Source organism: Tursiops truncatus, chromosome 8, assembly GCF_011762595.2.
Source record: "Tursiops truncatus isolate mTurTru1 chromosome 8, mTurTru1.mat.Y, whole genome shotgun sequence".
NCBI lineage: Eukaryota > Metazoa > Chordata > Mammalia > Artiodactyla > Delphinidae > Tursiops > Tursiops truncatus.
The window spans coordinates 101588678-101602758 of record NC_047041.1 but is presented as its reverse complement, the minus strand read 5'-3'; the positions used below and the strand labels follow the sequence as shown (position 1 = coordinate 101602758).

General features: G+C 61.7%; 1 protein-coding gene across 1 annotated transcript; it reads right to left on the bottom strand.

Moving 5' to 3' along the window:
• Positions 1-3075: 3075 nt before the first annotated feature.
• On the bottom strand, positions 3076-12298 carry SIPA1 (signal-induced proliferation-associated 1). The gene is made up of 15 exons (XM_033861070.2): positions 11626-12298; positions 10852-10979; positions 10590-10766; positions 8296-8470; positions 7467-7570; positions 7071-7228; positions 6376-6985; positions 5788-6062; positions 4638-4856; positions 4408-4519; positions 4204-4312; positions 4011-4112; positions 3869-3923; positions 3580-3658; positions 3076-3489 (listed from the first exon to the last, which is right to left on the bottom strand). Exons 1-15 carry the CDS (start codon positions 12296-12298, stop codon positions 3343-3345), a joined length of 3123 nt encoding a protein of 1040 aa, XP_033716961.1. The 3' UTR covers positions 3076-3342.
• Between the last annotated feature and the right edge of the window lie 1783 nt (positions 12299-14081).

Sequence of the window (14081 nt, the reverse complement as noted above, 5' to 3'; positions counted from 1 at the left end):
AGTTGGATGAATACGTTGCCATCCGGGAGCCTGCAGTCCGAGGATGCCTGTGGAAACCCCTGGATACCAGCCGGTGGATGAGAGCAGTCAGCCAGGGGGTGGGAGTGGGTGGAGGTCCCAGCCTAGTGAGAGCCCGGTAGGGCCCAGCAGCTGTGGGGATGGAGCATTTTCAGGAAGGGTTTCACAGAGGCCACGGTAGCTTCAGGTCTTACATCAACAGAGGAGGGTGGATTTCGCAGAGGGACTAGCCAGCGTTTGTAGGTGAGCGGGGTAAGAGAGACGACGTTGAAAGTTTCGATGGGGTCATTCTGTGAAAGATAAAGAACGCGGGGCTAAGAGGTTTGGATTTCATCCCTTAAATGGATGAGGGAGTGTTTGCATGTGTTGGGGACGGGGAGGTGCCAGGTAAAGGTCTATGCTTTGACACCTTGCCCTGGGAGCACCGAGGAAATCTTAAATCCGAAGCCGCCGTTCCACCACCGCGCGCGCCCAGGAGTCCTGAACAAAAACAAATCGACTTCCAGAGGGACTAGAACTGGACGTACTTCCGGCTTGGCCCGACGCACGCGCAGTAAAGCAGGGTCGCCAGAGGCCGTGGACCGCTAGGGCCTGCCGTCGCTAGTGCGCATGCGCAAGGATAGCAGTCTACAATAGAGACGCCAGGTAATGCGCTTCAGGAAAACCCATCTTGAGGCCGGTGGCGTCGCAGGGTTTTGCGGGAGGGTGAAGGCAGGAGCAACCGGGTTTCAGTGGGACGTGCTGCGAATCTACCGAGTCCCCTGGGAACACAGTAGGCCCAGGGGGCAGACTCCGATGGACGGTGTCTACGAGGAAAGATGCCAGCTGGCGGCGGAATGTTGGCGAACCGGAAAGCATCGAGCGAATCGTGCTTTGCTCCAGGCTCTTGTTCAGGGGGCAGGGTCTGAAGCAGGTGGACCACTCTGGGACCAGGCCAAGCTGTACTTACGCGCGAGGGGCGGAACCCGAGCATGGTGGCCAGGTCAGGACCCCGGCGAACCTGCCGGGGGGGGGGGGGGCGGGGCGGTGCTTGGGGAGGTGGGGCTTGATGGAGCAACGGCGCTGTAAATGGGGCGAGGGCGAGCGCCAGGAGGGACCTGGCAGGGTGAGAAGGCTAACCAGAGGAAACTGATGGCAGAGCTGCCCGCAGTGTGGCCAACCTGAGACCCAGAGGGGAATGAGCGAGCCCAGGTCCTCCAGCCCAGGCTGTGCCTCGCTCTTGGCTTTCCCAGTGTCCTGAAGTGACATCCCGTGACCCCCAGAAGCCCTCTCACGGTCCTTCCCACACTCCCTGAGTGACCTCATCATGCTCATGGCTCACCAGTCCCAAATCCTTGTCTCCAGCCCAGACTTCTCTCTCCAGTGCGCCAGCACACTGGACATCTCACACTGACATCCCTCAGGCCTCTCAAACTCTCCGTGTTCCAAAGAACCCCAGCCAGCCCCAGGCTGCCCTTCCCCCTCCCCGTCTCAGCCTTGGCCTTACCATCCTTCAGGGGCTCCAGCCAGAAACCTGGCCACCACCGTGGATTCTGCATCTTCTCCCCTAGCAACTCGAGTCCACCTCCTCACTGGGTCCTGGCAAATGTGCCCAGTTCCTCTCATCTCCACTGCTGTCACCTAGTTTCAGCCACCACCTCTTCCACTGGGGCTGCTACTACAGCCTCCTCCCTGGCCTTGCCTTCCCTGTAGCCGAAGGGCTCTGACACCCAAATCACATCACCCTCCCTTTGAACATCTATCACACCAGAGCCTTCCACCCTGCACTGTGAGGGCTCCTCACTACAGTCCACCAGGTGAAAGCTGGGACACAGTGCTGGGAACTGCTAGTCCAGGAGCTCTAGTGCACCCATTCACAGCCCTTTCTGATTCAGCTCCAGCCTCCTTGACCCTGGGTCCCTACGTAGGCGGACTCCAGTCCAACAGGCCCCCCCGACTGGTTCTACCCAGGATCCCTTTGCCTTCTCTGCCTGGTGAACAGGACACTGAGCCTTGATTTTATTTTTACATTTTGGCCACACCTTGCGGCACATGGGATCTTAGTTCCCTGACCAGGGATCGAATGTCCCCACATTGAACCTTTAAAACTCAGCCCCAGGACTTCACTGGTGGTCCAGTGGTTTAAAACTCCATGTTCCCAATGCAGGGGGCCCGGGTTCGATCCCTGGTCAGGGAACGAGATCCTGCATGCCGCAACTAAAGATCCCACACACCACAATGAAGATCCCGCGTGCCTCAACTAAGACCCAGGGCAGACAAATAAAAAACAAAAGAACCCTCAGCCCTCACATTACCTCCTCCATGAAGCTTGAGCCCCTGAAGCTGTTTCTCAGAGCCAAGCTCATCCTGCCAAAGCCTGAGTTTATGGACCCCAGGGCCTGAGTCTCAGCAGGGCTGAACTAGGCATGTGATGCTGCGCAAGTCAGTGCCCTGTCTGGGCCTCAGATCCAGAAAACAGTTTAGACACGATTCAAGTTTGGACCTGCTGATGCCACTCACAGGAAAGGGCCCAGCCTGCTGAGGAACAAGGGGTCATGGGCTGGTGAGGAGAAAAGTGGGTCAAGGGCTGATTTCCTCTGGGACATGGAAACATCTCTCAGGCAACTAAGGCAGAGAAGCTACTACCTCTGGAATTGGGGCCTGCCAGATCTGGCCAGGTGACTGAGGGAGTGCCAGGCTTGGGGGCTCAGTGTCTACAGAGAGGAGAGCGGGGCCTGTACTGGGGACAGGGCCTTTAAAGAGGGCATGGGCAGGTGCCCCTTGGCCCCTAAGCGCCTTTCCTCTCCCGCCCAGAGGGGCTCTGCCTCTGATCTCAGCCCCGCAGGTCTGGTTCTAGGGCAGGGGCCTGGCTCCAACGATTAAGCAGAATAGGTACAGGGTGTGGCCACCTGCTTCCCAACAGACCAAACCAATGTTTGTGGGACAGAAGCCAAGGGTGGCCTAGCCTCAGAGAAGCCCTCAGTTTGTGCCAGCCCAACTCTGAGCCACTGTCCCGGGAGCTTGGCCGGGGCCTGAGGGGGCAAAGCCCCTTCCCCCATCACGTCATGAACACCTGTGTGGACACAAATAACGGTGGCTTCTTTATTCCCTGAAGTCCCCTTTTCTCCACAGAATATTTACAAATGGGGATGGGGTAGAGGGGCAACTTCGCCACCAAAATGCCACCAAATAATGGGCCGGGGAGCGGGGGCAGTGCTAAGATGCGCCTCGCGCAGGGATAGTCCCTGAGGAGGGCCCAGGGCCTGGTATGGCCCAGGTGCCCCGAGCGAGCGACCGGGCAGTTCCAGCAGGTCCGCAGCCAGGCTGAGGCTGGACCCGACAGCTTCAGGCCAGGTCGCTGGTGGGGGAGCCCAGCTGCTTGGAGGCCAGGAGCAGGCGGGTGGCCGCGCTCTCGGACTCGGCCTGCAGCCGCCGGTTGTTGTGTCGCAGGCTCCGCACCTCCTCCTCCAGGGCCGCCCTGTCTGCCTTCTCCTGGGGGGAGGTGGAGCGAGGCGGGAGTCAGCGTGGCCAGCCAGCGTGGGCAGCCCTGTGACTCCCCATGACCCGCAGCCACCGTGTCACCTTCTGCAGGTCATCCTGCAGCTTCCTGAGCATGGACTCCAGGTGAGAGACCTTCTCAGACAGGCTCCCGGGTTCTGGCCTGAGAACATGGGATTCAGAACTCAGTGAGACCAGGGCAGGGTGCGGCACCATGGGCTGGTTCCCAGACCCACCCGCCTGAGAGGAGCCCACCCCCTGTCTTCTGACTGGGGTGTACATTACAGCAGAGCCCTGGGACAGAGCTTCACTCCAATGGGTGGGCACGAACACTGGGCATGGGGTGAAGGGGTAGATCGGATGTGAGGCTTACTCAGCGTCAGATTTTGGAGTTCCCTTGGCATCTCTGCTCTCTGGGATGGGTGGCCCTGTGGGGACAGAGGGACCGTCTGGGCAGGGAGGTAAAGGGAGAAAGCCCCACCCTGGCTCCGCCCGCAGCGCCCTGGTGGCCTCACCCTCCCGGGAGAGCGACTCCAGGATGGTGTTGCAGGTGGAGGCGATCTCTGAGATGGACTGCCACTCATCTTCCAGGGTCTCGCTGCCCGCCTCTGACATGACTGTGGGCACCGGAGCTGGGCTCAGCTAGGGAAGCGCAGGCCAGGCCTCCTCCTGCCCCGCTCCTAGACCCCCACCTTGCTCCAGACTCACTTTTGCTGATGGAGTTCCTCAGAGACAAGGTTCGTGGCAAGAAGGAGGCCCTCAGTTCCGGGGCTGGGTCACCCCTGTCCTCACAGCCACTGGGGCTGCCTGGCCCGTCCTGGGGGGCAGAAGTGGGTATAGATGCAGTGATGCCCACCATCACCACGATGCCCACCCCTGCTGGTTGGGCTCCAGAGAGTTGCTTCTGCTCACCTGGGTGGGGGGTGTCTCCCTGCCAGCACTGGGTGCTGCCGGCTTGGCTGTGGTGGCAAGGAGGAGGTCCGGGGTGGTGTTGGGCAGGACTGGGGCCTCGTCGGACAGGGAGCTGGGGAGAGCAGGGACGGCTCAGCACTGCAAGCTGCCCCCACCCGTGGACCCTGCTTGCAGAGGCCTTCCCGTCCAGCCTCGTGGGCTAGAGGAGAGGGAAGGCCGAGCGGGCGTACCTGCAGGGTGATGGAGGGTTCTGGCTGTGCAGGAACTCGGTTCTCTCCTCGGCCAGGTCCCCGGGCCCTGGAGGACCACTGCCATCGTTCAGGCACACTTGCAGCAGCTGCTTCGTGGTGGCCAGTAGGGCCACTGCTGGGGCCTCATCCTGCACTGGCTCGGGAGCCCCCCGCCGGCTGGGCTCCTGCAGAGACAGCATGTACAGCTCCGAAAAGCTCCTGGGGGGAGGAAGGAGTAGGTCAGGCAGGAACACCAGCATCACCAGCCCCACTCCCAGCTGTGCCCAAGGCTCGCTTCCAGGAGGAGGAGAGCTCTCCAAACTCTCTGACAACACTGAAAAATATTTGCCTGGCTACTGGCCATTTGTCCAGACCTCAGTTCACATCGCAGTGCTGCCCTTGTGAATCCTAAGCAAATGACGCTGAATGTCAGTTTCTCCATCTGTGAAATGGGGATAATAGTACTGATCTCCTAGTTTGCTGTGAGGATTTAAATAACGTGGGAAAACCACTTAGCATAGAGAGCCAAAAAGTACTGCCTGGGGGCAAATCCAGCCTCTGCCTTTGTCTTTTCTTTCTTAGCAGATGTGCCTGTTTTTGTAATGAAAGCTAAGGTTGGCTTTTACAGTCTTAAACAGTTGAAAGAAATAAAAAGAATATTTTATGACATGTGAAAGTCACATAAAATTCACGTTGCAGGGTCCATAACTCGTTTTCATGGCATGAGGCCATAGTCATCATTTAAATGTCACCTCTGGATGCTCTTGTGCTCCCGTGATGGAGCCGAGTGGCTGCAGCAGAGACCAGATAGCCCAGAAAACCTGAAATATTTACTCTTTGGCTCTTTACATAAAGAGTCCGCATATCCCTGGTTTAATGCAGTAAGTAACCAATAGTGTGTATTGGGTGTCTGTGAGAAATACAGCGGGGGCTGCTCTTGGATCTTTTGGGCGGTGAAGACGCGAGCTTAATAGTCTTCATTCTACCCATAAGGATAGTGCAGTTCAGAGAGATTAAGAGACGCGGGATTCTCTCAAGAAGGAAAGGCCTCCCCGCGAGGTTCCTGTCGCTAATGGCCACACGGGAGGCACGGGCTAGGTGGTGGCCAGCTGCCCGGTCCTCCCACCTCCCTGCGTCCCAACGTCCTGACCTGCGGGGCCGGCCGCTCTCGTCGGGGGTCAGGACGGTGACGCAGACCTTGGGCGCCGAGCGCAGCAGCTGGGCAGCGGCCTCGGGGCCGAGACTGGGCAGCGTCTGGCCGCACACGCGCAGCAGGCGCGCCCCGGGCCGCAGCCCCGTCGTCTCCGCGAACGTGAAGCGCTCCACGTGCGTGACGAAGCCCTCGGCGTCCACCTCGAAGCCCAGGCGGCCTTGGCCGTCGCGGGGCAGCGCCAGCTCGCGGGTCTCGCAGCCGCGGCTCACCAGCTGGGGCGGAGCGGGGCGGGGCGGGGAGTGAGGGGGGCTAACGGAGGAGGGGCCGCCCCAGCGCCAGCCCCGGGGACCGTCCCAGGTCACATGGGCCCTTCCACACGCCCAAGGAGGGTATTAGCCACCCACCCCGCAAAAGAGGGCCTGGGGACCCCCAGTTCCATCCCCGCGAGGCTCCCGGTGTGCCCCACCACCCCGACTTCCCCTTTCGCAGGAGAGGCGGCGGGAACGAGGGGTTCCAAAGCAGGCTCCTTCCCCGCTGCGCGCGCGCGCAAGGACCTTGCACCCCAACCTTACTCCCGCGCCTCACCTGCAGGCGCGTCACGACCTCGCCAACGGCTTGGCCGGGGGGCCCGTCGAACCGCAGCATGATCGCCTCCCCGCGGCCATGGTACAGGTCGAGCTGCTGCTCGGAGAAGGTCCAGGCCAGCACGTCGCGACAGGCGCAGTTGAAGACTACACGGCCGTCGCGCGGCGCCACCAGCACCAGCGCCTCGGCCGAGATGCCCAGCAGGCATGGCACCTCTGCGCCGTCAGGGCCGCCCTCCTCGGCTCCGGTCGCGCCCCGCGCCCCGGGCGCCGCGCGTACGCCCCACACCAGCGCCCCTGCCGCCTGCAGCTCAGCGCCCGGGCCCCGGGGGGACGCCCGCCGCCTCCCACCCAGGGAAGGCAGGCCGAAACGGGAAGCCGAGTCCAGCGACGTGGTGGTCACCTCGTTGGTGGCCAGGTCCTGCAGATACTGCTGGCGCGTGCGCGTGGCCATGGCGTGGAACTGGCGTGCGTGGCCCGCCGCCTGCTCGCCATTGAGCGCCTTGGCCAACAGGAGGGCCCGGAAGTCGGCGTTGGCCGCAAAGGGACCTCCGCCAGGGGGCAGAGCTGGCCCAAAGGCCGGGGTGTCCTGGGTGCGGCTCACAGCCACCCTATGGGGAAGCAGGCGGTAGTCAGGGGCAAAGGGAGGGCCCAGGAAGACCTACCCTTGGCAGAACTGGAACTCCGGGCGCCCACCTGTAGGAGGTGTGTGGAGTGCAGGGCGCGTGGGCCCGCACGACTAGGAATACGTGCTGGAAGTGCGAGCGTATGGTGGTGGGGCAGAAGGGCTTGCTGCCGGGTTCCTGGAACACGATGGTCACAATGTTGTTGCCAATGTGGCGCTTCCGCAGGAGCTGGGGGTTAGAAGGTGGGGGATGTGAGTGAGACCTAAGAGCCTGGGCACCAGTGGCTCCCCCCACCTGCCCCTGGTGAAGGCCTGGGGTGTTTGTCTTTGGGGAGGGACACTAGCCTGGAGCGTAGTTAGGGGTCAGCAGAGTTCAGACCAAGATTCAAACACTGCCACCCACAAAGCACCCCTCCATGGTCCCCAGAAGCCCATAGCCAGCCCCCATCCCCAGGGCCCCCTCACACCTGCTGCTGGTTATTGGGGGTGTAAGGCAGCATCGTGGACACGTGGAACATGATCTCATGGTCCTGGTACGTGGTGTAGAGGGAGTGCGTGCCCGTGGAATCCGCTGTGGCCAGTTAATTGGGGACACCGAGGGAGAGCAAGGGAAATCCGGATGGCTTGAACCTGCCATCCTGCTTGCAGTCTGGAGCCTCTGTACCCCCAGCCAGCAGGTGGACAACCCCTTTCCACCACCAGCCAAGGTCCAGGCCATGAGCTCCAACGGCCTCAGCCTTGGCTGCTCCCCTTCCCCTCCCCCCACAGAATCCAGCCTCCAGCCTGGGATTGGGATGGGGGGATGCTGAGATAGAATGAAGACAGAAATGAGAGATGGCCTGCTAACAGGGAGTCGGGGGCGGATGTCCCAGGAGAAGACAGATGTTGGCCCAGGCACCAGCATGTGTGGAGCAGCTGAGAGAGTGGAAGGCAGGCAGGAGGTGCTGGATAAAAACACCTTCCAGGGACCCTGGGACCTTTCCAACCAGGGAGGCAGAGTCTGGGCTGGTGGAATATGTGTGTTTGATGGCGAGGGTGGTACCTACAAACCCCCTTGACCCCGCTCAGACAGTAGGGCACCGGGGCCTTGGGGGATAGTCCCAGCCCCTCCTCCCAGCCATGGCTTGGCCTTTGCAGCCCCAGACCCACGTCCTCAGCCTACCCAAAGAACTCTCCACCCCCGGCCCCAGACCCAGGACAAGATGGGACAGAAAAGCGAGCAGGCAGCTGGTTTTCACCAAGGCAGCCTGCCCCTCAGCATGGGTCTGCCCCCACCCCGGGCCCCCTGGGCCTCACTTTTGGTGTCCAGCTGGGCCCTGTAGCTCTCAAAGCCTTTGAGCCGCACCACGTCACCCAGCAGGGTGAGGAACTGCATGAAGGAGGGTCCTGCGTCCTGGTTGTTGTACATCTCCTCCTCCGAGCCCTGGCCTGCCCGGCAGTACAGGATGCCCACCTTGCGCTGGAAGCTCAGCTGCGGGGGAGGGCACAGGCAGAAGGCACAGGCCTCAGTCGCCCAGCAGCACCCCTGGGCCTTGGGGAATGGACCGGGACACTGGCCTGGGGGCAGAACTGCCTCCGTGTGTGGCCTGAGCTCTGCCCTCTCTAAGCCACTTCTGTGTCCTCGCTTATCAAGTGGGTTCTGTCTCTCCTGCTCCCAGCGCTCAGGAGGGCAGAGGAGATCAAGGTGAGAAGGAACCGGGAGGGGGCTGGTTGTCATATGACCACAGAGGACGTGATTCACGGAAAGGACCCTGCAGAGTGCGCTCGATCCCAATTAATGGCCACATTGTCATCCTCCTTATCTCAAGGCCAGCCTGTCCTCCCCTCCCTCAAATGCCAGGCACCCTGAGCCCAGCCTCTGGAGGCCTGGAGCCCTGCACCACCTCTGCTTACTCTCTGCCCCCGGCTCCTGTGGCTCCTTTGCATCTGGGGTTAACTGTGCACAGCTCAGGGCGCTCTGCCACCACGCAAACAAGCCCAGGGCCCCTCCAGCTCTGGCCTCCCGTCTTCCTGTTAAGCGCGTCTACACCCACAGTCCCCACTTTCATTTCATCCGTCCTCACACTACAGCCCCACTTCCACCCCAGCTCCTAAACCCCAAGCCCCTCTTATGGCCACGGGCACGGCCTCATCCTGGCACCCTCTCACCTTAGTTGGCACTTGGGACAACTGGAACTTCACTCTGCCTGAGACCCCAGGGACCTCACCCTCTCATGTCTGGGCCTCTTCCCCACCCACGCTCTTCACCTTCAGTGGCCACAGCAGCCATCTCCACGGAATGATACCCCCAACTCTGCCTCCAGCCCAGACCCCTCTCCCGAGCTGCAGCTGCCCAGATGTCCTTCCAGCCCCTGGCACCTCACCTCCTCACTATGACTCCCCCCCCCACACCACTCGTCCTCCAGGGTCCCTGCCTCCATAAACTACCGCTCCCAGCGGCCGAGAAGCAGGGCAATCTCCCAACACCCCCACCGTTCCAGTCGGCCACGAAGGCTATCCACTGTCCCTGGACTGTCACCTCCTCTTCACCTCTGCCATCGTCACCACCACATCTGGCTGGGATCACTGCGACAGCCTTCAGCCTGGCCTCCAGTCTAGCCCCCACACTGCAGCCAGAGGGCTGCTCAACCTCTCAGATCTTCCACAGCTCCACGGTGCCCTCAGGACCAAAGGCCAGCCTTTCCCACCCCTTCCCCCCAAGTCCTACTCCAGTCATGCTGAACTGCCCACAGGACCCTGACGTGACAGTTTTTAGTCTCTAAGCTTCACTCAAGTTGTTCCTTCTGTCCAGAAAATGCCTGCTCTTCCTGGTTTGGGCTCTTGCATTTCCTCCATGATGCTGAGCCAAGGAAGGGCTGTCAGCGCTACCTTGGTGCCCCATAGAGCCCTCAACATTGCCCTGTCCCTGTTATCCTGCTCCATCATTATCCATGATTCTCTGCAGTCTCTCTCCCACACCTGTCTGTGAGCTACTCAAGGACAGCATCTGGTCTAGACAGGTCTCCAACATCCAGTCTGGGGCCTGGTACCAAGGTATGAGGAAATGTTTGTTGAATGACTAACAGACTGAATGACAGAGGAAGAGAATCGGGGCCCATAGGCAGCTTTCAGCACAGGGTAGGGAAGGACCTTCAGCGGGCTTGAGTGGTCCCACAGTGGAATGGGCAGCCCCAGGAAGGAGTGAGCACCCCAGACTGGCAGGAGACCAAGCAGGGCGTTGCAGGGAAAACTGACAGGGAAGGAGAGGGACTTGCAGGAAGAGGGGGTGGCAGTCAGATCAGCGCTCCTCAGCTGAAATGTACATAGGAATTACCTTGGGATCTTCTTAAAGTGTGGGCTCTGAGATTCAGTAGGTCTGGGGTGGAGCCCGAGAATCTGCATTTCTAACAAGCTACGGACGTTGCTGGTCTACAGACCTTACTTTGAGAGGCAAGTCTCCAGATGACCTCTGATGCCCTCCTTTTGAAAAGGCAGCTCTCCTGGGGTCCCCGTCCAGCCCAGGATCAGGATCAAGGCTAGGTGGCTAGGAGCTGGGCAGGCTGGGTTCAGACCAGGTCTAGCTGTAGGGCAGGGCTGTCCCACCCACTTACCACTTGCTCGTCCAGCGTAAGCAGCGTGCGGGGCACCTTCGGTGAAGCTGAGCCCAGGCGCAGGCAGGTCGGGCTCAGCCGCGATGCCACGTGCTCTAGAAGCTTCCTTGGGGACAGGCCTCTCGGGGGCCCTGGCGGCAGCGCGTCCTCCGAGATGGTGCCACGGAGGGTCCGGAGCTAAGGAGGGGATAAGGGGCGCTCAGGATACGTGCAGGCCGTTCAGAAGGCAATCCACGGTCTAATTCCCATGACCTCGGCCTACCTGCGTGGTCCGCACGATGATGCGGTAGCTGTGCAGAGTGCCCCCTCCGCTGCTCTCCTTCTCCTCCCGCCGCAGGCTCACTGCCACCGGGCCCAGCACCTCGTCCAGTCCGAAGAAGTTCTGGTGTTCTGGGGGAAGCAGGCGGTGGGTGACCAGATCCACCCCCCTGAGCAGTCCCACCCTCGCTCGACCACGTCCACCAAAGTCCCCGCTCCAGGTCCCACCACAACACTAGTTCAGATCCTAGATTAAGTCCAGTCCCCTCGTCAGCCCTGCCCACGTTCTACCAACCCAGATCCTGACTCCTGTCGGCACCTATACCCTTGGCCCTAGGCCTCACCCCTTCTGCAGCCTCACCGATGATATATCTTGCCCCAGACCCAGGGGGGCCATGCCTGCCTGCTCCAAAACCTAGATCCTGCATGGCCTCGCCCACCATGCCCATATTCTTCCCCAGGATGCCTGGGGCCCTCCCTTGTGGGCACTGATGAGAACAAGGTTCCCGGGTGCAGGGGTTCAGTTTTCACCTCACAGAAATGTCCATAGGAAATCTCTCCCCAGCCGGGAGGAGCAAAAGGATGAACCAGATGGGGGCAGCGGAGCATGCCTGGCTGGGTGGAGGCTGGGCTTGGTCTTAGGGAGGTGGGTAAAGCTGGGCAGCCTCGGCCCAGAGACAGAGCCTGACCCTTCACGTGGCCAGGGACTTGACAGGGAAAGGACAGCTCACCACAGGTGACAGGGACCTTGGCCCCTCCCCAGCGGCCCTCCCCTCACCTTTGCCGTAGAAGTACTTGCGGTAGTAGCCAGCGCCCAGGTCTGCATGCTCCAGGCTGTAGGCCGAGGTTCGGTTCTGTGGTTCCTCCAGGACGGACACGGCCGCGTTGGGCAGTGAGGGGGGCACAGGTGGAGACACCAGTCCACCCAGTCCCAGCTCGCCCTCACCCCCGAGCTCACTCACGAAGCCAGGCGCCTCAAGCAGCAGGTCGGAGCGGGCAGTCTGGTCCTGAGACGAGGCGGGGGTCCCAGAGCCCGCCTCTGCGTGGCCCCCCGTCCCCCGGGGCCTCGGAGCCCAGTCAAAGAGCAGGCTCTGCACGTCATAGTGGGCGAACCAGCGGGGCTCGGGCACGGGCGGGAACTCGGGCTCCGGCTCCTCGACCGGCAGCCCCAGCAGCGCCAGCGGGTCGGAGAAGAAGCGGGCGGGGGGCGCGGGGGGGCGGCCGGTCTCCTCGTGGCTGTGGGCGCGGGCGCGAGGGCTGGCCGGTGTCGGGGGCCGGGCCTCGCCCGCATCGCTGCCGCTGCGCAGGAGCGGGCCGCGGGCTGGCCTGGGCTCGAAGGTGTGTGGCGTCAGCGGGGGCCGCGCCGGCTGGCGCAGCTTGCGGGCGAAGAGGTCATCGGTGGGCTCAGGGGCTGGGCCCCGCCGAGGACTCCCCACGCCGCCGGCCCACATGGGCGTGCCTCGGACCTGGGGACTTGGCTCTCCGGGTGCCGGGCCGCATTGGCAGGCACGGGTGGTTGGTGCCCAGCCGGCAGGCCGGTTCCTGCCCTGAGGGAGGAGGGGTCTGCTCAGAGGAGCCTGGGGAGAAAACAGGAACCCGGGCCCCCAGCCTGGTCCACCATGCGGGTTGACTTCCGGCCCCCTCCACGACCATCAAAGCCGCTTCCGCTTTCCTGGCCACTTCCTCGTCTGCCTGGGGCTGAAGTTTCCAGCCCCCTCCTCCAGCTTAGTGCTGGGCAGGGCTGTCGGGGCCTTGGCCCTGAGGGTCTTGGAGCCTGGGCGGCCCTGGGACTGCCAGGGCTCCCCAGTCCCCACTCACACACCTTGGCTTTGGTCTGGGCCCAGAGTGAGAGTCCCCACCAAGACCTGGCCCAACCGGACAGATGATTTGTCTCCGCTCCGACGGAAAACCCATGGGGCTACTGGTGTCTGGGTCCTGTCCACTTGACAAAGGGAGGACGTCCTGTCCCCAGAGACCTTCCTCCCTGCTCCTCCCACTTCCTCCAGGATCCCAGAGGAGCTGAGCACCCAGAGGCTGGGTCTCAATGCCCTGGCCCTCACGGCCTCAGTACCTCAAGGACACAGGGGTTCCCAGGGGGCACTGGCGGGGCAGCAGGAACAGCAAGAGCACTTCCTTCAGCACGGGAAGTGGCCCCAACTCTGGGCCCAGTCCCCTGCCCGGCCCCACATCCTGAGGAAGGTGCTGGGATCGCATTAGCTCAGTCATGGGACCTAAGTCAACCTAACCTGAAGGGCAGGCCTGGGCTCACCCTCTTGCAGGCCTCTGTAGCCATACCTGGGGGTACGGGAGGGAGTCATGCTGACCAGGCCCCTTTGCTGGAACTGGGACCCATGGGGACTTCTGCCTACCTGGCCCCACTGATGCTGAGAGGAGAATCTGAACCCCATATGACAAACAGAGGTCCAGATAAGGGGATGCTCTTGACTGAAGCAATTCCATATCAGCTAGGATTTGAACCTGGGCCTGCCAATCTCCAGGGCCTAAACAGTGCTGTACCTCCCCACTCCTAACACTGTGTGAGTAGGTGTGGGGCAGGTGGGGGGTTGGGCTAAGGCTCGAGGTCTCACAGGATGTAAGAGTGAGACACCCAAGGCCCCAGGGACCAGCTTAAGTGTGAAAAATGTGTCGAGACCAGGGGCAGGTGCAAAGGGTGGTATGAGAACGTGAGGGGGAGTCACCCTCAGGTGAACCCAGGATGGAGTGGGTGGCTGGGACAGGGATGTGGGTGACCCACTAGGGGTGCAGGCACCTGCTGGTGAGTCATTGTGCATCATCCGGACACTGTGTAGGGCTGGGCTAGGAGGGGATGGGAGCAGAGGCTCTGCACCCCTCAGCTAAAGCTCCAGGACCCAGTAAGGCTCAGAGTGCCTCCTCCCTTGGCTTCTCCTGGGACAAGTTCGTGACACTGACCCTGAGTCTCTGTTCTTTCACCTCTAAAATGGGGTTAACTATCCCTGTCCCCTCCCAACACTGCTGGAAGACCGAAAGGAAGGTGAAGCGAGCGAAGCTGGCCTTGTGTTAAGTGTGTGGTGTCAGATGCAGGCCCTGGCTCCATGTGCCAAGCTCCAGGGCCTTGGCTGTGGTGTGTGTGAAGTGTGTGTGATGGGGGTGACAGGGGACATGAGGGAAGGGGTCTGCGCAGACCCCTGCTCCGTGTGGGTTGAGCTCTGTGTATCTGTGCGTGCACAGCCCATGGGCTGCCTCTTGCTCTGG